The sequence below is a fragment of the Mustela erminea genome, chromosome 3, assembly GCF_009829155.1.
Source record: "Mustela erminea isolate mMusErm1 chromosome 3, mMusErm1.Pri, whole genome shotgun sequence".
In the NCBI taxonomy this organism is placed as follows: Eukaryota; Metazoa; Chordata; class Mammalia; order Carnivora; family Mustelidae; genus Mustela; species Mustela erminea.
Genome location: NC_045616.1, coordinates 57788358 through 57804741, shown reverse-complemented (window position 1 = coordinate 57804741; position 16384 = coordinate 57788358). Strand labels below are relative to the sequence as shown.

Genomic DNA, 16384 nt, shown 5'->3' with positions numbered 1-16384 from the left:
ATAAATGTACAGAAGGTACTGACCTGGTTTTGTGACAAGGAGAGAAAATGTTTCTTTTCCTTGATCGTCCCCACAGCAGCATAGGGGGCCACTAGGGCATCTCCACAAATATCCCCCTTATAAAACAGGCAGCATTTGCTGATAATTTACATTGGCACAGTAGCATGTTTTGTCTAGACAGTGATTCCACTAGTATTTATTGAGTGCCTACTTGGTGAAAGACACTGTTATGCATGCTGAGATTAAAATAGTAATCAGAATCCTTCCTCTGCCCTCAAGGAATTTGAGTTTAGTAATGGAAGATTCCTGTAAACTATTACCTAGGCAGAATGGTGTGGATCTAACCAGTAGGCTTAAGCAGGAGGTGCAGTGGGAACACAGAGGGAGGGCACCTGGTGCAGGACTGGGGTAAAAGAAAGCTGAGATCTGTGGGAGGGAAATGGGCATGAGTAGGTGAGAAGGGGTGGAAGGGTATTCTGTACAGAGAGAACCTCATGTACAAAGGTTTGGTAAGAAAAATAGTGTATTTGGGGAACAGCAAGTAGTTGAATGATAAATTGTACATAAATATAAGTAAATACCTAGTTTTCTAATGCTGAATAGGATTTTTAAACGTAAAAATGATAAAAGAAGTGAAAAAAATACAGATTTAATTAGTTAATATTATATTCCACATGTAAATCATCCTGAGCAAAATTTAAGGACAATGAACAATCTAGAAATTTAAGGTATTTTGAATATTTCAGCATCTTTTACGGGAGCTGGTGTTACTTGTCTGTGTACCACTCTAATACTAATATTTGAACCAGTGCATGACTCACAGTGATGGTTGAGTGAATGAAAAGAATTAGTGTCCTCAAAAGTTACGGAAGAGCGAATACCCATTAATAAGAAAATCCTCGCTAGACAAAGAGTCAAGAAAACGGGAGCAGACATTTCAACTTGGGAGTCATCCTTGGCTCTTTCTTTTTTCTCACACAGAACATTGAATCCTTTTACAAATCTTGGTGGCTCTCTTTTCAAAATAAATCTCCAACCTGACCATTCTCCCCCACCCACACTACTATCGCCTAGTGCAGGCCACCTTCCTCTCTGAGCTACTACACCACATGCTAGCTGCTCTTCTGCTTCTCCTTCTCCAATATCAAGACTAATATTTGAAACTGTAAATCAGACTATGTCACTTTCTTCAAAATCTCCCCAAAGTCTCCCCATTGCACTCATCGTAAAACTCCAGATCTTTTCCATGCCTTGCAAGGCACTCCATGATCTTACCTTTTGGTTCCCCCTCCAGGCTTCCTTTTCCCACGATCACCCTTCATTCCACGTGGCCATCTTGTCTTCATCCTGTGTTTTGAGCACTGCAAGCACTCTCCCTCAGGAGGATCTTGAGGTCTTTGCCCTTGTTGTTCCCAAGCTGAAATTACTCATTTTCCAAAGAATTACGTGGCTTGCTTTTTACTTGGTCAGCTCTCTGCTCAAATGTTACCTCTGCAAAGAAGCCTTCCCTCACCAACTTGCCAAAAATAGCATGCCTCCCCATCATTCTCTATAAAGTTTTTTTTTTTCCTTTTACCCATTTGACCCTTTCTACTCTACTTAATTCTATGTAAATCATGTAAAAAGAGCAAAGGAAAATTCTTAAACATACCTCTTCTTCCCTCCCCACCCTTAGGCATCAGAAAAAAGCATATGTGAACTTCTGTGGAAGGATGCACTTATAATACTAGGCCTCAAAGAATTACTGCATTTATAGTTCTACTGGGTCACAATTTAAAAAGTACAGAATTGGGCGCCTGGGTGGCTCAGTGGGTTAAGCCGCTGCCTTCAGCTCAGGTCATTATCTCAGGGTCCTGGGATCGAGTCCCACATCGGGCTCTCTGCACAGCAGGGGCCCTGCTTCCCTTCCTCTCTCTCTGTGATCTCTTCCCTTCCTCTCTCCTACTGTGATCTCTCTCTGTCAAATAAATAAATAAAAATCTTAAAAAAAAAAAGTACAGAATTTATAACAAGCCATAGAAGCGAAAGCTTAACGAAAACAACAAACTGTAGTATCAGATGCTCAAATTCGTATCCTAAAAGTTTTTGATGCAAAAACACAAATAAATATGTTGAATATAATTATTAAAATGGAAGAAAATACGGACAGTAAAAATACAGGAAGAAGAGGCTATCAAAAATGATCAAGTAAATTTAACAAACAACCAAATGGAACCTTTGAAAGGAAAGCAATCTAATTAGAAGGCCTAAACTAAAAAGCAGATATAGTTAAAGGAAGCATTGATGCGTTAGAAGAAGACTCTGAACAAATTATACACATTATAGAAAAAAATTAAGAGAAAAATGATAAATATAACAGGCCAAGAGACACTAGGGAGGGAGGAGGACAAAGATGTGTCTAATAGGAGTTCCAGAAGAAGGAACTAGAAGGAATGAAACAGAATGAATATTCCAAAAAAGCTAATGTTGAGGCTTTTCCAGGATTGCTGAAAGGACTCTGATATTCAGATGCAGGAAGCTCAGTGAATCCAAACAGGATAAATGAGAAGGAATCCACACGTGGATACATTACAGTAAAACATCAAAGGGAAAGAGAAGATCTTATAAGTGACGATGTGACCGAAAGTTCACTTCCAAACAGACAAAAATGGAAGCCAGGAGAAAAAAATGGGATAATATATTCAAAGTGTTGAGAGAATGTAATTGTAACCTAAAACTTTTTACCTACAAAAAATTATTTTCAAAAAATGAGGGCAAGATAAAGCATTAACAATAGGGGGCATTTACCGCCTACAGATCTTCACTCAGGGTTGTTCTGAGGGACATATTTCAATGATTAAAAAAAATGATTCCAAAATGAATACTTGAGATATAGAGAGAAAATGGCAAGCAAAAAGAATAGTCAGATGTGAGTCAATTTCAAACACTGAGTTCAAAAGATTAATAATTTCTAGTTTATGGGATTAAGAAACAAAAGATACAGCTGAAATACTGGACCATGATAGTGCAGATATCAGGAAGGAATGATCAGAGTTAAACACCCCAGGGCACTTGAATTATTTGGGAAAAAGGCAAATATACTGAGTAACTATATTTTATCAAGTCAAACGTTTACTTAAAGATTGTGGGATAATTTCAAATTCATAAAAAGAGAAAAAAACAATGAGAAAAAAATTGAGCCTATACTCAATTCAATGAAAAGTAGCAAAGGAGGAAAAATGAAAAGCAAAAGAAACATTAAAAATAGAATAAGGAACGGGCACCTGAGTGCTCAGTCGGTTAAGCGTCTGCCTTCAGCTCAGCTCATGATCCCGGGATTCTGGGATCGAGCCCCACGTCAGGCTCCCTGCTCAACGGGGAGTCTGCATCTGCCCCTCTTCCCGCTTGTGCTCTCTCTCTTTTGCTCTTGCTCTCAAATAAATAAAATCTTAAAAAAAAAAAAATAGAATAAGGAAAAACTCTAAGGGGCAGCTGGATGGCTTAGCTGGTTAAGCATTTGACTTGATTTCGGCTCAGGTCATGATCTCAGGGCCATGAGATCCAGCCAGGCATCAGGGTCTGCAATGAACGTGGAGCCTGCTTCAGATTCTCTCAATCCCTCTCTCTCTGCCCACCCCCCTCCACACCATGCACTCTGCCCCTCCCCCTGTTTCTGCACATGTACTCTTTCTCTCTCTAAAAAAAAGTCTAAAATACACTGGAACAAATTAAATTATACCAGGGATCGCAAAGCCTGTAAGTGAAGTAAGCACTCCATTTAAGAGATAGATTATAAAGGTGGATTTCTTAAAAACCTGTCAATGTTATTTTTATGGGAAATATATTATTTATATGAAACATGAGGATACACGTTGAAAGGCAAATAATATTTGAAATGCATAAGGTAAATGGAAAGTTGGTATGGCTATATTTTTATCAAAAGTTCTTTTTGGAGGGCAGAATGCATAATCAGAGATAAGTATGATCACTTTGTATTAAAGCTTCATTCCCTAGGAAAATATATGCATTTAAATAAAGCAGCTTCAGGATATATAAAGCAAAAATTGACAAACCACAAGCAGAAGTGGACAGATCCGCTATTACCGGGGAGATCTGAACTTCCTTGAAAATTCGTAGATCAAGTGGATCGGAGTCCATAAAATGTGGATAACACAAAAACCCAGCCTGATCTAGTAATACATGGAGAGCACTATAGGCAAAACTCAAGGTTCCATATTCTTCATATGTAATTCTTAAGCACCCATGGAACATTTAAAAATTAAGAACAACAAAATAAATCCAAACAAAATATATGTAGGGCAAAAAATAGAAATAAGTACAGAAGTCTGTAAAATGGAAGACAAAGAAATTTCACAAACACCAACAAAAAATGTATGGCAGGGAGTGGCATGTAGTTGGCACTCAAGAAACATCTATTTGTTCAATGAATAAAAAGCAATAGAAAACTACATGTGGGCACATGATGAAGTTTGAAATTCACCAAATAGTGATTAAATCTGAGTTGGGCAGTTTTAGGTTATCTTGCTTTTACTCTGCTATTTTCTGAGCTCTCTCAGAAAAATGTATTGCTCTTATAATTTTATGAAAGCACATTATTTTAAAATAAAAACAAATAGATTTTGGAAGAGGTGGACCAGAGAGGATTAAACATCCTTGCTGCCCCCTCTGGTCAGTGGGGGGAGGGAGTGCCATGTAAGACTGGACTTTGGACGTGCTTCACCTCTCACTCCATGGGTGACTTTAAACGTAATCCCTTTGAACCCATTCCCCAAGGTGGCAAAAAGAAAGCCTTCCTCAAAGAATTACTCGGATAGGTGACCCCATGCAAAGCACTTAGTACAGTGTCTCATTCTGTAACTATTCAATAGCGGTGTTCCTTTCCCCGCTGGAGGAAGCGGGCTTAGGAAGATATCCCTCTCCATTTCTAAGGAATGTACCCTGAGTGGAAGGCAAATTTGATCAGTCTGGAATATGAAACTGGATGAAAGCTCAGTATGTGAAATTATGTTTGTGCCCTCCTGGAGAGCCAGGAAAATTAAGAAATGAACCAAGAAATTCATCCCCTTTATTAGATGTAAGAATGAAGGTGCAGTATTATCATTTCCTTGTGATAGTCATATCTAATAGTTCTGAAACCAATTCACAGTATTCATGTCAGACTTATTTTATGAGACATTTAACCATTGCTAAATTAAATTTCATAGGAGAATGTGCCTATATAACTCCTCTGGAGTTACAGAGATAGAAATCTGACCCATCATTTCTATTTTCACGGAAAACCATTTAGCAGAACTTTGTTCCAGTAGAAGTGTTTATTGAGTTGTAAGCCTAACACAGTTCATTGGCTGCATGTATTTCCACACTGACATTTTTCTCAGTGCAGATTTGCATCAGTTCATTAGTACTGACAGCAGATGGTAGCACTTTCACACAAATTTACCTTCTGAATTGATCTAAGAAATGTCACTAAAAAGATCCTGACAGTTTTGATGTTCTTCCATTTCTGAAAATGGTATGTTAAACAAATAAGGTGTAGGATTTTAGATTTTTTTTGAACTCCTGCACGTAATTCCCAAACTAAAAATGAAAGACGGCTTTCATCTCTGATTCTGGCTGTCTGAGGGAGAAAGTAGAAAATACAGATAATCTTTCCAGATAGCATGAGCCTTAAACAATCTCCATTGTAGAAAAATGGCTTTTAGAGAATATTATCCAGATTGATTGTCTACACTGATCAGATGGCTTGAATTATTTGTAAATTCTCTACCTTGCCTTGAATACAAATTGCCTGACTTGCAGAAGTAGTGGATTGAATGTGACTGAAAGCAGAGTATTGGCTCAGGTCATAAGGCTAACTTTGAATTCTCTCACTTCTGCAGCATTAGGATATCTCTAAGATTAATCACATTTTTAAACTATGGATCCTTTTGCCTTGAGTTAGGGTTAAGTCATTATAAAATTATCAGGCAAGGAGACTTAATATTTGCTAAGTGAATAAGGGAATATATGAATTCTAATCACATCAGGGAAACTATTTTTCTACATTACATAATGATTATTGCATTCATAATAGCTAAGGTTATTATGTCTAAGGTATTCAGTAGTCTTACATATTTAGAAACAAGGATTTGGGGATACTTTTAAAATTAATTTTCCACCAGTATTTGAAAAGCAATTAATGGTTTGGTTAATTTGCCATAACTAAGAGAAGCTGTTGCATTTGAGAAAGTATTGGGTGTTGGCCATATACAGTTTAACCATGGAAGTGATTATGGATGTTTTTGACACGTTGCTAGAAGAGTGGTCATGATTAACAACATACTTAAAAGATTTATTTAACAACAAGAAGGAGCTTTTGGGTTCCAAGTGCTCTCAGAATTAAGGGACCCTTCTTATTTTGTTCATGGCACTTACTATTATTTGGATTATCTTGTTTTTTTATTTGTTCTATGTATTTACTGGCTGTCTCTTGCACTGGCATGTAAGTTCCATGGGATCAGGGACTTCGTTTATCTCTGAGATATAGTGATCTCTGTTACCATATCCAGACCTGTTCCTGGCAGACACGTAAGAGATGATCAGTAGACGTGTGTTGAATTAATAAATACTAGTTTAAGGCAGGTAAGGGGAGCCAGAATCAAGCTGGACAGAAGGACTTGCTATAGGCATCACACATTTGGGGTGTGACCTCAGGATCTGCTCAGTGATGGGAGGGAGGGGTAGTAAAAGAGCAGAAAAGAGGGAGCCCAGGCTCTGCTCTAAGAGGCCACTGGACAGACTTTGGAGGTGGTGGCACTTGGTGAGACCTACACCGACCCACACCCAGTCCTCAACCCTCATGCACCCCCAAAACTCCACACCCAGTGTCTCCAACACACAGTGGAGGTGCCTCCAATTTCCTGTGAGTAGGTTTGTGCACATGCACACAGACATGAGTGTTTTGGGGTTCGAGGCCAGAGTTAGCAGCAACAACCACACGTAATTCTTTCCAGGGATGCTCTGAGTTCAGCTCCTCCTTGGACTGGCTGAGAAGAGGAGAAGAAGCCAAGAGAAGTTAGGCCCCTAGTCCAAATCCAGCCAACAGGCTTGTTTTATTTGGCCCAGTCTATGTTGGTTTTTTTTTTTTTTTTTTAAGTGCCAACATTTAAATTTAGGAGGCTTTACATAAAAATCTGGATTCCTAGGCTATTTTGACAAATGGGAAGACCTGGCACACAGAACCTGCATTCCCACATGGCACAATTGGCTGGAACAGAGTAGCAAGCCTAGTCTTGGCTGGGAGCACCCTCTAGGCCCCCACAGTCCCTGTCACCAGCTGGTATAGTCAACTGACCTCGCTCCTTCAGGTCACCTGTGCGATGTGTGTAGGTATTTGTCTTAGATTGCTTGGGCAGCTATAACAAAATACCATCGACTGGGTAGTTTATAAACAACAGAAATTTATTCCTCACAATTCTGAAGTCTGAGCTCAGGGTGCCAGTCTGTTCTCATGAAGGCCTTCTTTCAGGTCGTACACTTCTTGTTGTGTCCTCACGTGGCAGAAAGGGGTGAGCTAGCATTTAGGGTCTTTTTTATTTTATTTATTTATTTATTAATATTTTATTTATTTATTTGACAGAGAGAGATCACAAATAGGCAGAGAGGCAGGCAGAGAGAGAGGGGGAAGCAGGCTCCCTGCTGAGCAGAGAGCCTGACGTGGGGCTCGATCCTAGGACCCTGCGATCATGACCTGAGCCGAAGGCAGAGGCTTAACTCACTGAGCCACCCAGGTGCCCCTAGAGGGTCTCTTTTATAAGGTCCTAAATCTCACTCCAGATGGCTCTACCCTCCTGACCTAATTACCTCCCAAAGCCCCACCCCCTGTAAGACCGTCACCCTGGGCATTAGGATTTCAATATATGAATTTGGAGAAATGCAAACATTTAGACCATAGTAGTATTTGCGGTTGCAGTCTTTGGCATAATGGTGAATCTACAATGTAAACAACCAATAATTTATTGTCAATAGTTGCTTTAGCGTCAGTACAATTTGTTCGAAGTAACTTGCTACATAGAAACCTCCTGGGGCTCCCCGTTGTTTGCCAAATGATGTGCATTCCCCAACCTTTGCTGCATCTGACCTGTACTTCTATCTAGTCATTCTCTTACAAAGGCAGTGGAATTCCATCGAATGGGCTTTTGACTTCCAGAAACTGCCCTATAAGCTTGGAAAAGACAGAAGGATAGAAACAGATAAACAGAGGGACTCAGGGAGACAGACAGACAGAAAAACAGAAGTATAACAATTTAAATAATGCAGGCCATTCTCCTGCCTCGTCCCCCTGCCATTTTACCCATCGAAAGTATGCCTGTTGCAGTACAGTCGGGCTCAAAACAATCAACATGTTGGCCTAGTTTCTGGAAAAAAAAATGTGTAAGATTTTGGTCCCCTTGCAAAGAGACAAATGAAATGCGTGGTTCAAATGGTCAAGCTTCTGGGCTTCGCAGACATCCTTGAGGGAAAACTGGAGAATAATTATAAGCCAAAGAGAAACACCAGCTGACAAAGAGTTCAAGGAAACGGATAAAATTGATCTACAGTTCGTATTGTGTAAAACAAAGCCGTGTGGCCTCCTGTCCTTGACTGTACTACTTTATCAATTCCTAACTCCTTCTCTCCAGCTTCTTCTCATGTTTGGATTATGAATTACATTTCAAAACTGAAATTGATCTGTATCTTAATTTAGTAACTTGGAATTTAAAACACACGTTTATTTTAACAAACCAGATTGTGCGTTTTAACTTTTTCAAAGTAACTCACACCGGCGATCCCGGACCAACTCTGATTCCTACAGGAGCACCCAGTGCTTGGACAACCCTTCTTTGTACTTCATCCCTGCAAGACGAATGAATTCATGACTCCTGTGTTAGAGAATTCTCGAAAAATCAATAGGTGAGAAACACCATCAAGATACATTGGCCTTTACTCTTACTTTAAAAGTGTAAATCTTTTTATGTGACTCTAAAAGCTAAGCTAAAAAAGAAATATTTTTTGTAATAATAGTAGTGGCTAACAGCTATTGATTTTTGCTGTGTGCTAGGCACTGTTCTAGGTATTTTAGAGATATTAATATGTTGGATTTTTTTAACACCCCTGAGCTAAGTTCCATTATTTTACCCAGTTTACAGAGGAGAAAGCTAAAGCATAGAGAGGTTAAATGACTTGGCCAAGTTCACCCAGCTTGTTAAGGGGTAGAACAGGGATTTGAGCCCGGGCATTTTCGCCTCAGAACCATGTTCTTAACCACTCCCTCTGCTACCTTAGCAAATGCAATTAATTTTAACTGTCACATTGGAATCTCCAAGAGGAGTCAGGAGCCTCAATGCCTTGACTCCTCCTTTAACTACCTCAGTCTCTTTGGATCTCAAGTCCTTGTCAGGCAATGGAGCGAACATTTGGAAATAACTGGGATTCCACATGGTGGGCACACACCTTCGAAGTCAGCTTGTCTCTTCTGTTGGTGGTGATTTTCCACCACTCATCCAACATTAGAATTGCATGTGTTTTCACTTGTTTCCTAGGAGTGTCAACTATATCACGTCATGGCTGAGCATTGTAGGGCCAGTTGTTGGGCTTAATCTACCTCTGAGTTATGCCAGAACCGCCTCTCAGGATGAATGAAGTGTCACTTGACAAGGTAAAAAGGAAAGTCTGCGCTGAATGTTTTGCTATTATAAAGATCCTGTTGTCTCTGTTGCACCTGGGGTCCCGACTGGCCCCATCAAATATTAAGTCTTCTTTCATCTTTAATAATTACGGCAGAATATGAACTGTTTGTTTAGGTTCCTGACCAACCTGTGCCCAAGCATTTAGGAAGCATTGGACTTTGCTATGATAACACTCACCCAACTACAGGAGTGGATGATTTTATTTCAGAATTGTTATTCTTGAAATAAGTCTTTACTGTTCAGTTAACCTTCTTTTATTCTCTTAGCTTTTGTTTTGTTCTTGTTCTTCACTTTCTTCCATTGAGCCAAGGAACCTAGAAATTGCAGCCTGAAGAACAACGGAAGTGTACCTGGCCAGCCCTGGCTTTAATAGGACAGATACCGTGCAGTAGTTCAACTCACCAAGATTTTGACATGGATTTATTTTTCCACTGGAAGCAAATTCTGCAGTAACCGACAGGCTGTGTCCCTCATCTAGAAGAACTGTTGGTTTGGAGTTGCTTGTTTTGTTTTTCATTTTATCTTGCCAGGGGCTGAAACTAAGACAAAAATATAATTGTCTCTTTAGAGAATCTAGATTTGTGTCTATTGATGTGGGATATACTTCAGGGTCACCTGAGAATCTTTTATGACTGCAAATGCTGGGGTCAACCTCCTGGAACAGCCTCTGTGGAGTGATTATGACACACCTGCTTTTGGAGAACCTCTGATCTGGATGTACTGTTGGTGTGGTATTTATTCGTATTGTTTGGGTCTCCCAATAGGCCTTTTCTAATTCTGTGTATAGCTCCAACAAGCTGGACATACTTCCTAACACTGGGCATTGCCCTGCGCCTCCTGGTCGGTAGGAATATCCAGGAGATGTGTGTCTGCAAGGCAGTCTGCTCAGAGCAAGCAGTCGGGAAGAGGGGATTATCTGCTGGCCAGTCACAGAAGACTCTGCTTGTGCTTTTAGTCTGTAGGTTCGGGGCTGATCGAGACACAGGGAGCTGAAGTAGAGAACGGGTTAATTCAAACTGCTGGAAAAGCTAAAAGTAATTTTTAAAATGCTGAGCTGCACATATTCATGCTGGGATGAGAGCCTGCTTACATGCTTGCTGGGTATTTTGGTATTTACCACTTAACATTTTTTCAACTTCTTCAGGGATTTCCACCGCCCCCCCCCCAACTCTCCCTAATGTAAACACAGATCTCTCAGCAAGTCATTTCTCAGACCATGTCATTCCTAGGGTAAAAAACAAAACAAAACAACACAACTAAATAAAGTATAATAATATGTTGTCTGGATGATGTACTTGTCTGGAAATAATAGTTATCCTTTGCTAACAGGTTCTGAGATGATAGTAGTCAGTCACTGTAGGGACAGCGTGTAGGTTTTGTGTTGGTGTTGGTGTTGTTTTTAAGTTAATTTTTTCCCCCTCTGATTGATGAAGACCTAAAACTCATCAGGAGCATGAAAAAGTTCTGAAAAGGTCCCTTTCCTCAGGCTACTCTCTTCCTTTTCAGAATATTTCCACTTAACAAAAAATTTTAATTTTTGGTTGATAAAAATTTTCATTTTTAAGAATGCAGCTATATAACAGACTGTTATCCCAACAGTCATAAAACATTAGAAAATATTTTGTTTTCTCAAAGTAACAGTTCTTACTCTGCAATGTGAGGCTTTTGCCTCTGGGTTTCTTCTCCAGTTAATATAATGCAAAACCCCTTCAAGCAGAAATAAGGCTGGTTAAAACTGCTTCCAGCCAATATCCTGAACTCTGCTTTTGCGTAGCATTGGAAAACTTCCTTCACCTCTTTGGTCCTCAGCCGTGTGATTCGTGAGAGCAACTGCAATTCTCGGGTCTGTGAAATACAAGTGTAGAGATCTAGACTGTGAGTTTGGTTAGCTGCCAGCTGTGTGACTTGGGCTAATTGTCCTCATCTTTGTCTTTTACCATCTCTATGTTTAAAGTCCCTTAATACCCATCCCACCCACCTAACAAGAGCCAGGAGGAGACCAAAATGGAAAGTCAACCTGAATGCGCTTCATAACCAGCACAATGGCACATGGAGGAAGAGAGATGAGGGATAATTGGCCCCTTGCTCCTTTTCAGCGTCAGCATACCCTCCGGGCTCATTTCAGCCTTGCTTCCTCCCGACACACATGGGCCCCACATTCTTATCTGACGGTTGTTCATGCTGGTTCCCACCTGGAAATGCTTTCTTCTCCATCTCTCTACTCGAGTCCCAACCTACTCCATAAAATGCACTCTTACAAAGCCATCTCTAACCATCACAGCCACCACTGGTCAACCTGCCCCTTCGTTACTTACTATACTTAGTCATATCAACATTTAATTGTCTCCCTTTCACTCTGATTTCTTTCCCACACCTTAATGATGGATAATAAGGAACTTACCCATTTGACTGGGTGGGTGAGAAGCTGTGTTAACCATTCAGTACTAGCTTACAGACTGGGAGTTAAAAAACAAAACTAACCATCCTCCTAACACAGATGTATTAGATAAAGAGGAAAAAAAAAAAGACGCTAAAACTGGGTATTTGTGTCTATTTTTCCCAAGATAGGTATAGTTCTTCATCATACTCTTAAGATATGAGAAAATGGAGGTCTGCATTGTCACAACCAGCTCTTACATAATTCACAGAGCTGATATTCCAGTGTGTTGGGGTTTTTACTTTTTTACCATTAAAATGTGAGAGTAAGAATATACAAATACTCCCTCCAGCAGATACCCATTGAGTTCCTCTTATATACTGAGTCCTAGGCTAGCTGCCAGGGATGATAAGCAGAAAGACATGACCCTGGCTCCTAAGAATGCCCCTAGTCCACTGGAAAAGACAGACAAGAAGATTCAGGGACAGAAGGTTGTGCTGTGGCAAAGGTGTGCAAAGCAAGCACGCGGGAAGGTTCATAGAAGAGGAATGTGAGTGGAGTCGTGACAAGCTTTGGATTTAGCTAGGTCAAGAATGCAGGAAAGCCCTTGAAAATGCATGGGGAAATGGTCAAGAGTTAGGTTGGCTAGCAGAACTAGTGAGATTGGCTAGCAGAACTGGGGCTGGGTCTGGAGGAAATCGATTGCTGCGCTGAGAATTTGCATTTGGTCTGAAAACCAGAAAGAGCCACTGAGAATTCAAGTGGAGGAGGTGAAGTGATCATATGTGCATTTTAGAAAGATCCTGTATCTTTAAAATGACAATTGCATATAACTAACCACACCTGTACTTTGTCAGTTTTTTCACCAGCAGGTTCTGGCCCACAGGCTTTAGAAGGTTGGAGTGGGGGACGTGCTGGGAGTATGCCAAGGACATTGTTCAATTTTTGCCCAGGGTCTTCCAAAACAAAACTGCCAGTGTCCTGAAAAGCCTGAGTCTTGGCTGTGTTACCTGGGACAATTCACTCCACCTCTCTGAGCCTCTCTTTCCAAATATATTAAGTGGAAGGAAGTGTATTAGATCATGTAAAATCCAGTTACTAGTTTATGACCTATATATATGTTTTTATGAAATAGGGTATGTCTGGAAAACACTCCCTGTGTGTCTTCTTTATTCTCACACTACTACACTCACAACATTTCTGACTCTAGATGTGTGGGTTTTTGACACAACAAGCAATTCTGCAGTACCAGCTGGGATCCTACAATTCAGTTCCGTTCTGACACTATCAATCTGAAGGTAGGATCAAATCCTGTAAGTTAAGACTTCAGTCCCACAAGACTGGCCCACTTTAAGACTCCAGTCACAAGTCCCAGGTTGTGAGCTGTATTTCCAACTGACCAGTTATAAACCAGCATTACCATGACCCCTCCTTGGGTTCAGTAATTTGCTAGAATGACTCATAGCATTTAGGGAAACACTTATGTTTACCAGTTTCTTATATAACAAAGGATATGCAAAGAACACAGATGAATGGATACCCAGATGAAGAGCTACACAGGGCAAGATCCAGAGGGTCCCAAGTACAGGAGCTTCTGTCCCCATGGAGTTGGGATCCACTACCCTCCTGGCATATACATGTGTTCACCAGCCTGGAAGGTCTCTGAACCTCAGACTTTGGGGATTTTTTTTTTTTTTTAAGATTTTATTTATTTATTTGACAGAGAGAGAGAGAGAGGCAGGCAGATGGGGAGGGGGAAGCAGGCTCCCTGCTGAGCAGAGAGCCTGATGTGGAGCTCTGTCCTAGGACCCTGGGATCAGGACCTAAGGGGAAGGCAGAGGCTTTAATCCTCTGAGGCACCCAGGCACCCCAGACTTTGGGGATTTTATGGAAGTGTCATCACATAGGCATGAATGCTCATTAACTCTTCCTGGAGGATGAGGGACAGGGCTGAAAGTCCGAAGCTTCTAATCAGAGCTAGGTCTTTCTGGTGACCAGCGCCCATCCTGAAGCTATTCAAGAACCCACCAAGAGTTACCTGCTTAGAGTAAAAGACACTCCTGTCACCCAGGAAATTCCAAGGGATTTAGGAGCTCTGTGTCAGGAACCAGAATCAAAGGCCAGATAGTAGAAGAGCTGCTCCTCATGCTCTCATCATTTAGGAAATAATAAGGTTTTTAGGAGCTCTGTACCAGGAACTGGGGACAGAGGGCAGAGACCAGTATGTGTATTTTCTATTATTTTACAAATACCTGGGGGAAAAGCACATGGTAAAGATATTATTGTTTTCTGAAACTTTGGTTTCAGATATATTTACACATCTGTTTATATAAGTATGTGTGTATTTGCACACGTGCATACTAGCTGGTAATGTAAATATATTTCTGACTCCAGGGAATGGGGATTTGAAAACTGATGGACAAATAAGATCCCTCCCAATTCTAAGACCCTTTGATTCCTCCCTTATACTGCTGGCCAGTAAGTTGCTTAGGGTTGTTCTAGAAGGATATAGGCAGTACTTAACTACTGTTGTGCCCATGGCACGGAGATACTTAAATATGCACATAGGTCCTTTTATAGGGCTTGTCTGTAAAAGTGCTTTCTTATCCTGAAATGCTATAGTGTTCCTTCAAGCAGTACTGTAATGCAAAGGCCTTGCTTTTAAAACGTTTGTGTTGTCAATAGCAACACCTACTGGTAAAAGAGCCCAATTGCAAGTATCCTGTATTCTAGACTTAAAACTGAAAGTGATTTTAGGTATCACCAAGTCCCATTTGTAAATTATTAAGAACAAACTGGAAACTCAAATTTTTTTCCTACACTGAAATACACTTTAATTGAGAACAAATAAAACCTATGTATGGTTGCATTATGATTTCTTGTATTTCTTTGAAGCTTTTCAAATACCCAGAAATCAGAGCTGAGGCAAAAAATTAACTAAGCATACACTGATAGGTTAACCTGGAAATCATAGGTCAGTATATCTCCAGCCTATTGTGCATTGTAAATAACAATACACGTTGCATGCCAGATCTTCAGAGTTTAGCATGATGCCTGGCACGTGGTAATACTCAGTAAATCTTTGTGGAATGTTTGTATATGTGCTGAATACTAAGCGCGGGGAAAGATCTGGTGATCTTTCTGCAGGCACCAGGAATTGGACCCGCTTTCCTTTTTTGAGAACCATGACCCACTCTCTTCTTTGAGAAGATTTCTTTTCCCTGGCACAGCGGTGGCGTGGGATGTGTCTCCTCCCCTCATTTCTTCAATAGATTCCAAGAGAATAGCCAGGCCCTTACCTGCTTATTAATAGGGAAATGGCTAAATTAAACGTGATGCTGTATGGCAGTTAAGGGGAATGAATTCAATCTCCACATAGGCAGTTCTCATATATAGATTGTTGAGTTAAAACAGAAAACAGAAACTAGATGATAAATATGCATGCAACTTAATACTGTTTATATAAAAAATACACCAGTACCACACATTTTCTGTAGTACCTATTACAGTATATGTATCTGAAAACATTAAAAGTGATCTAGAAGGACACACCAAATTTGTAAGAGAGGTTACCTCAGAGTGTGGAGAGTGAGAACTTGGATCGAAAGAAATCAAAGATGTTGGCTCTTTTTATAATGCTACCCTTATCTAGCTGTAGACTGTGAAACTAAAATTCATTTTTAGAAAAGATTTTAGTCCTTATAGATAACTTGGAAGCCACAGAAACATTTAAAGGAGAACATTTTAAATGTGCCTAAGAGTAAATCACCCATGGGTCACCGCAGTTAGATTTTTGATGTATTTCTTCATACTAGTTTAAACATATTTAATTAGGATCATTCCGTATGTGGTTTTACATTATGATTTTTCCCATTTAACATTATATTGGCAGCATTTTCCCATGTCATATTGAAAAACAACTTAAAATGACTAGTAATCTTCTATATCAGAATGTTCCAACTAGTTCTCCTATTGTTGGACTTTTAGGGTGTTTCTAATTCTTCACTGTTTAGTTGGTATACACTCCTTGAGCACTCAACCTCGTACATGGTCATGACCTGTGCTAGAAAGATAGTGGTCCATAAGGTAGACATAGTCCCCCTCTCAGAGAGCTTTCAGAATGTAATGCAATGAGGAATGTGTGCAGAAACAGTTGCTCACATTTGGTTTCTTTAGGTTATACTATTACAAAGGGAATGAACAGATCAAAGGATATGGAGTGTCTTTAGACTTCTGATTCTTGTCGCTAAATTGTTCATCAGTAAGACTACAAGGATTTACATTCACAGCAGTAGTCTGT

General features: G+C 40.1%; 1 protein-coding gene across 8 annotated transcripts in view; it reads left to right on the top strand.

Moving 5' to 3' along the window:
* The window catches only part of ATG10 (autophagy related 10), a 316831-nt gene extending 305868 nt beyond the window's left edge, over positions 1-10963 (top strand). For 5 of the 8 annotated variants that reach the window (XM_032334863.1, XM_032334862.1, XM_032334861.1 and 2 more), the window contains 2 exons: positions 8834-8931; positions 9561-10963. In XM_032334863.1, coding sequence (XP_032190754.1) covers positions 8834-8931; positions 9561-9660 — 198 coding nt within the window. In that variant the 3' untranslated portion in view covers positions 9661-10963. The remainder of the gene's footprint in view (positions 1-8833; positions 8932-9560) is intronic. The other 3 variants (XM_032334858.1, XM_032334857.1, XM_032334856.1) reach the window with 3 other exon arrangements.
* Positions 10964-16384: the final 5421 nt, after the last annotated feature.